The 8,090-nt window shown below is 41.5% G+C and overlaps 1 protein-coding gene across 1 annotated transcript; it reads right to left on the bottom strand.

The window, feature by feature from the left end:
• Positions 1–5,701: 5,701 nt before the first annotated feature.
• Positions 5,702–7,093, bottom strand: LOC132449142 (gamma-crystallin M2-like). The gene is made up of 3 exons (XM_060040791.1): positions 6,968–7,093; positions 6,555–6,797; positions 5,702–6,166 (listed from the first exon to the last, which is right to left on the bottom strand). The coding sequence occupies exons 1-3, from the start codon at positions 6,974–6,976 to the stop codon at positions 5,891–5,893; spliced, it is 528 nt and encodes a 175-aa protein (XP_059896774.1). The 5' UTR covers positions 6,977–7,093; the 3' UTR covers positions 5,702–5,890.
• Positions 7,094–8,090: the final 997 nt, after the last annotated feature.

The raw sequence follows: 8,090 nt of genomic DNA, 5'->3' as shown, positions 1-8,090 counted from the left end.
CTACTTCAAAGAATGCTAAGTATTTGTTACCCGGCCTGGCTAAATGACTGGACACAGGTGTTGTGTGGTCGTTTGCTACCGTGCTGAGAAAGTGGGATGTTGGGAGAGGCTGGTGCACGTCCACTAAATGTGCAGTGGACATGCACCACATTTTAGATGGCTTTCATTTGTCCATGTGTCTGCCCATCCACTATTAATGTAATCCAGTCTAATGCTGTCCTCTAGTGGCATCAAAGGGAATTGTTCAAATGGACTTTAGGGAATATATTGTATGACCTATTGTATGCTCAATACATTTACTATACAGGCCTTGAAAATCCATGCAGCTCCATTTCTCTTTGTATTTCATTGAGTTCCGTGTGCATGCTCTGACTGAGATGTAATATGTGTGAGGGAACTAAAGTGAGAAAGGAGTTAAGAAAGGAAAGGAATGTAGTGACAGGCCACATAAAGATGAACTTTGTTTACTAGAGTATACAATGCGTTCTGCATAGGGCTTACTGTGAATGGCTATTTGTGTCCCAAACTTTGATCCAAATTAAGGTCTCAGCGTGTCCCAACATGGACCAGGTGTCTGGGTATGAGAGTGTGAACAGAGGTACCCATGGGCGTGTGTGTGTGTGTCTTAGTGTGTGTGCTTGTCTCGTTGTGTGCGTGTCTTGGTGTGTGTGCGTGCCTGTGTGTGTGTGTGTTTGTTTGTATGTGCCTGTGTGTTTGTGTCTGTGTGTCCCCACTTGTGTTTGACGGCATCTCTGCGTTGATGTGTGTGTGTTCGTGTGTGTGTGTGTGTGTGGGTGCGAATGTCAATCGGTGTGTCCACACTTGTGGGTATGGAACTGTGCATTAATCTGAGTGTCTGCATGTGTGAGAAGTTGCGTTCGTGACGGTCAGTATGTGTGAGGTGTGTGTATGTATTTGTGTCTGCCTGCGTGAGTGTGTCTTTGTGTGTGACTTTCAGCGTGTGTGTGTATGTGTGTGTGTATGTGTGTGTGACTCTCAGTGTGTCTCTGTGTGTGTGTGTGTGTGTGTGTGTGTGTGTGTGTGTTTGTGTGAGATGTGTGAAGGACACGTGTGATCACCGGCCAGCCGGCGACGGGGTTGGCAGGAGGTCCCAGGTCGCGGGGACATGACCTCACCGCGGTGGTTCTCTCTGAGGACTGCGGGGTGACAATCAACCGCGACAACATCAAGCTCCTCAGCAATAATGACCTTAACATCACTTTGAACACACAACGCAGTGTAGATACACACACACGCACGCACACACACACAGACACACACACGCAGACAGGCACGCAAGGATACACACACACAGACACAGACACACGCACACACACACACACACACACACACACACACACACACACACACACACACACACACACACACACACACACACACACACACACACACACACACACACATGCTCGCAGGCATACACATCTAAACACACGTTATGTGCGTTCTGCATTAGGGTTATTGCTCCTCTCTTATTCACTCTCCCACTCTCTCCATCCGCCCTTTTTTAATCATGGACAAGCATTTAGGCATTAATATTGCATTACTCTATCGCAATACAATAGTGTTAATATTTATCAATTGCTGCTTCTTATTATTCTCGAGTAATATTAAAGATAATGCTTTTTTTTTTCTTAAGCTTTATATGTATTTATTATTTATTTATATTATTTATTTAATATTTAATAAATGTAAAAAATACAAAATACAACATATTTCGCCAGTTTTGATTATTCTGTGAAGTTTTTAACAAAGCAAAACATATCTGCTACTATTATATTTCTGCTATTATACTGATTGCCTCTGAGTATCAGCTTAGTTTTCTCTACTGCAGGAGAAAGGAGACCAAACACTCATCATGCAGCTATAAATAGAACTCATTTAGAAATGGTGACAATTGAACAACTAACACATTTACTTGAAGTCAGCAGTATAAACAACCACAACGCAATGTAAAGCATGGTGCGCACACACACGCGCACACACACACACACACACACACACACACACACACACACACACACACACACACACACACACACACACACACACACACACACACACACACACACACACACACACACACACACACACTGTGCAGTACCTGCCAACACCCACCAGGGGCTCCCTTCAACACAACTTGTCCCTAGTACCGACTTTGTTCTCGAACACCAATCAATAGTAATCCAACTCTCTCATCCCACCCCAAATCCCTTTGTCATTCTCTCATTCATCCCCCCTGCTAGAGCATGGAGGGGTTTGGGGTTGGGGGGGGGGGGACACAAACAAGCCTGTGTGGGAGGGGATGGGGTGCATTGAGGTCAGCTATGTGTGGCTAGGTGAAGGTGCTGGCATTGGCAGCCATTGTGTTGCCAAAGACCCGTTGTTGTTTCAGTGAGCCTCGCCCCTGCTGGCTTCAGCACTATCGGCCAGCTGACACGCTCCGGGCCAAACCCAGAGTCATCAGCATGCCTGCACCCCTTTGTCTCCAGGTTAAGCCGGGGTCTGCCACCAGGGTTTGACACACATTGTGCACCTTCTGCCTGTGGTGGGGCTGCAGACTTTAGACTGTGAAATGCATAAGCCCAGGATTGTATCATAGTCGAGTTGATGCAACATGGTAAACCATTACAGCTATATACTAATATATAATATATATATAATATTGATACTTGAATGTAGTGTATATAGAAATATTATATTAAAAGTTATATATTACAAAGTATGTGTATTTCCAGGACTATCGTGACTTCCAGCAGAGGGGGATATTGACATTTGGGAGAGTCCCCCCCCCCTGGCCCACTGTTTGGGCCCAAGGGTGGGGGGGCCCAAACGCATGACAACAGACGACGATTGTAATGGCGTGTTTGAGATGCCTCACACCACCCGCACGAGTTGCAAAGTGGGAAATCTCACAGCTTTCTTGCGGCTATTCACGGAGGAACGCCACCTTTTGGTTGGTCCCACAAGGGATTCATAGAATCAGCTGAGTACAGTGAGGTTGATCGTACGACTCGGAAAGCAAAGTTGGCTGCACCCATAAAGATATTCATTTTCTATGTATTTGTACCACGTTGGTCATTTTAATGTAGATTTTAAATGCTCTTACACACATGATTACATTGCTAGTTTATTCCCGTCACCAATTTATGCAATTGCACGGCTGGTTTTCTAAAGAGGCTAACGTATCTAACAATAACAATAACTAGCTAATTACTCACAAAGACAAATGGGAATGCTATAAGTGCTGCAAGCCAGGAAATTAAGTCACACGAGCAACTCGGGCGGTTGTATGTTATATGTTCAATCGTTATTTGTTGGGAAGGAGCAGAGGCTGGTTGATGCAGGAGGCCAACCGGGTTGGTGTAGGAACAATTAAGGCAGTGGGAAATGACAACACCGCTGTAGTGCCAGTATATAACTAGACTGTGACGATCTGGCGAGGAAGGGTTCAGAAGCCATGGTTAATAAGCAGGAAGTGTTGATTGTGATGATCCACAGCTGTGTCTGTTTGAATAGGAGAAAGGAGGAGTCTGGAGAGGTTGGAATCCGCTAGCTCCGCCCACAACAATAAAACATCGACAGACAAAACACACAGAGTGATCGTAGCTCCCGCCAGTATCCACGGCTGATGCCATAACAATCACTTGACCTTGGCTGGGACTAGAGATTATCCCAACACATATTACAAAGAAACTAGATATGAAACTAAAATTTTAGTTTATTTGTTACCAGAGACCCACCACATCACCACCACCCAGAGTGGTTTATTTTGGTTCATTGTGACCAGCTGATAGACAGGCTCTTTGATTAAGAGAGAAACTTTGTGACTGTGAGGGTATATACTTATGTCTTGCACTGGAAGTATTGGCTCCAATCTGCGATGACACTATGTAGATGTCAAATTCGACTTTCAGAGTTCAAAGAAAGGTCATCATAATAACCAACCGACTTTTCAATAGCAAACTCAATTGTGGCAGTCAATATTACGTCATGTCCTATTGGTGTCAAATCCTTTGGTTTTGCATTTTAATTTGTGGCAACATTTCAATGCTTCATACCACGTTGACAAACTATTGTACAATTATACGACGGCGGCATGGGCTTTGATCACACAGTCCATGTTTTAAGATTTTTTTTTCTTTTTTCAGCAGTTGCCACCAATGCCAATGCACCAATTTTTTATTTATTTTTTCCAAATCTTAGCGAGGGAAGCCCACTATCTCAGGGAGTTGCAGGATCAGCTGGTGCTGTAGAAGGACTGATGAGAAAGAATGGAATATGAATTGTAGAAATATTGCAAAGGCTTTATCCACCTTCTCTATACCACAAGACGTTTTCCTGCGGTTTACGAGACACTATAACTCAAAAGTCATTTTAGCTCTAAGACGTTTGAATAGCCAGTCAATTATATTTTTATGTTCATGACTGTATTCCAGAATGTATAAGACAAGTATTCTGTCATAGTCAATAGGCCAAACATTGATTATAGCATGGTTTCCGGTTGATGGCTGTAACAGTGACTCTAGTCACTGCTGTTCATTTTTGTTCTGAAAGACAAGTCAAATATTCAACTTCAATAAGTATGTACATTTTTTTAAGATGTATGTAGGGATTGAACCAAAAACTGTTTAAACAACAACACAATACCTCCACACTGTCTGTTCATTTTACAATGAAGATTTTCAAAAGTCAAAATAAATTGACTTATTTTCATTAATCAAACAATACCTTTGACCCACTTCTCACACCATAGTGAAGCATGGACACTATGTCTGTGAATTCATCGAGGGATCAGTTGGATTAAGTAGCAGCAAGGAGAACCTCAGGTGGCAATCTGCTATAATTTATTTATTTATTTTAGAGCTGTCAAGCGATTAAAATATTTAATCGTGATTAATCGCATTAATGTCATAGTTAACTCACGATTAATCGCAAATTCGTTTTCTATGCTAAATATCCCTTGATTTCTTCGTCCCATTAATTCTTCTCGTTTTAATTCTCTTATCAACATGGTGAAGTGCATCGGCTTGCCTTGTGCAAATGATTTTTTATTGATAACAACATTGGCATATACTGATCAAAACGATACAAGACGATACAAAAAAAGAGCCTATAGTGCAATTAAAAGACTGCTTTGAACAAATGTCATTTGAACATAGCAGTCAGGCTACTGCTTCTTTGTTTTGAGCCAAAGAAAATTATTATTATTATTTTTTTCTTTTATAAAAGATTTGCGTTAATCGCGCGATAAAAAAATTTACGCCGTTAAAATTGGTTTGCGTTAACGCCGTTAATAACGCGTTTAACTGACAGCTCTAATTTATTTATTTATTTATTACGGCTCACGGCCATAGCACATGGCATGGAGCACAAAATTCAACTTAAATCATTACAGACCAAAACAATGGTGCACGGCAAGGGAAAAAAATAATAATTTAGTCATAAATCAAATACATTAAAGCTGGTCGGGTCTCCTCAATGGAAGCGAGCATAAATGTAATGTGGTAAAAGTGTATGGAATTAATTTCATCGCTAAATGTATGGATATTATTTTGATTCACAAGCAGTCCGATACAATATTAAACCAGCATTCAGTATCGGTTAGAACTCAGTCCTGGCTCCCTTGGTTTTGTCAAATGTTTTTGACCTAAACCTCACTGAATACAACACGACAACAATATCTTTGCAGATTGGAGGCTTTTAATGTCAATGTGCATACACACTTAAGAGTGGACTCTGGAAGAAAGTTTGGAATGGAAAAGGAGTGGAAGGAGAGAGAGGTTTTAAAACTTGAGATGATGATCTAAGGCTCTCAAAACCAAGAGATGGTTTTCATTCGTTCCATCACGGAATTCCTCCATGGTGGGTTCTAGAACTCTGTGATCCTGCGGAAGGAGCCCACCCCAGGGGAAGGCGCGCCCCAGTCGGTGTAGTTGTGGTACTCGCCACGATCCAGGAAGTACTGTTGCCCCTTGAAGTTTGGCTGCTCGTACAGGGCCCAGGCGCCGTCCGTCACCACGCAGGAGTGGAAGTCGCTGAACTTGAACGCCTCTGAGACCGATGGGCAGTCCTCGGTCCACTCTGCACTTTGCCCTTCGAAGTCCTGCTCATCGTAGAACTTGATCTTCCAGGACTTTCCATAAACCTGGAAAATTCAAAAGGACACAGGCGAAGAAGAGAGTAAGATGTTACAATCATAATTTGTCTTCATTGTTTAACTAATGCTGTCCTCTCTGTGTGTCCATCGCTGTTGATTGATTTATTGGCTGTCTTCCTGGTTTCCTCCACCTATAAACGGGCATGGGCAAACCCCTGCCAAAACATGAGCCCTTTATCTCTCCTTTTTGTCTGTTGGCCTTCCACTAATTACTGCCGGATCAGTGCACACTGGTATTTTGCTCGGGTACTCTATCGCACCCAGTTATTAATAAGACATTAAACTCCAGTTAAATGTGTACAGGAACACTCTAATCGAAATATAAACAATCCCAGTGGTGCCCTGGAGAGTGACTATACCGTTTCGCTCAGCTTACATTTTTGATGGAGCGACAAGACCTGATGTTGTCATTGAAGCTCATCCACTGCTGCTGATCAGGGTACTCCCCTGGGCTCAGGATGTACTGGTAGCCCACGTAGTTGGGCCGTTCGTACAGCACCCAGCAGCCGCCCTCCACCCTGATGGAGCCGCAGCGGCTGAAGAAGGAGCTCAGGTCCGGGCAGTCGCTGCTGCACTCATAGCACTGACCCTGGAAGTTCCTGTCCTCAAAGAATATGATCTGTAGGGAAAGGAAACGTGCTGGTGAGTGACCGTTGTATGTTGCACAGTTTTGTTAAGCTGCAGCACAAAGACATAATTTTATGCATGTCTAAAGATCAAAATAAAAAAGATGACCACTGCAAACAAAAGTTGATTGTGGTGGAAATATTTTTAGTTTGCGATCCTTACCTTCCCCATTCTTAATGATATTGCTCCGCCTTTTTTCTCCAATTTTATTTAACCTTTATTTATTCAGGTAGATAACACAATCAGATAAAAACCAATCTCTTTTGGAAGGGTGAGCTTCCAGCCAGCTGCAGCTTGGTTGTGCTATATATCGAAATGCAGAATGTGCTGACAGGAGGATGCCATTGACATCTAAATTAGCTTGATTTGCATATCAGCAAAAAATACTTTTTAGTTTGATTTCAAATGTATTATATCAAAGATTGGCCCGAGGTGAGAAGTGAAATGTATTAAGACCATTGGCCGTACTATGTGTACGACTTTTACTTTAGTAACCGGAGTAACTAAAGGTTTCTGATTCTATTACTTTTTACGACAATAAATTGTTTTTCTTCTGCAGAAGTTTTTATTTAGTGCAATGAAATTGCTCTTAATGGAACGGCGGACAATCGCTTAATGGTATAGGCAACATTTCATATATTAAGAAATGTATTTCATACATTAACAAGTGCATACAGTAGAAATGCTATTGAGATTTAAACTCTTATGACTAATATAAGTGAGTTATTAGCACTTCTAGCTAATAAGAAATTGATTACAAAAAGTCTAACAAATTTGTAATAAATTACTTTCTATTTAATAGTGATGCAATCAGCAAAAATACAGCTGCAAACAAGCTTAGTTTTGCATTCACTTTGCATTCTTCTTCAACCACAGACAGGTCTTGATTTAGATAATAAAAGCCTTTACAAATAAAAAACTAGAAAGCTGATTCATGTGCTATACCTATATCAGGTATGAATCTACCATAATTTCTGCATCATGGTTGTACTGAACAAAATAATCTCCCGACCTAAAAGCATATTCCCTGTGGCTTTTATTGATAATGTTAAGGTTTACACCAACATTTTTGTATATTTGATCAGTGCACTGCACACACACACACACACACACACACACACACACACACACACACACACACACACACACACACACACACACACACACACACACATTAGCCATTTGATTTGACATTGAAACAAAATACTTAGTAAAACTACAGATATTCACTTTGTAAATGTTATTTATGTCCTTTAAGCATATGAACAAATACAACATGTACCCC

The sequence above is a fragment of the Gadus macrocephalus genome, chromosome 20 (assembly GCF_031168955.1).
Source record: "Gadus macrocephalus chromosome 20, ASM3116895v1".
NCBI lineage: Eukaryota > Metazoa > Chordata > Actinopteri > Gadiformes > Gadidae > Gadus > Gadus macrocephalus.
The sequence above is the reverse complement of the archived record's forward strand: the minus strand, read 5'-3'. Positions and strand labels throughout refer to the sequence as shown.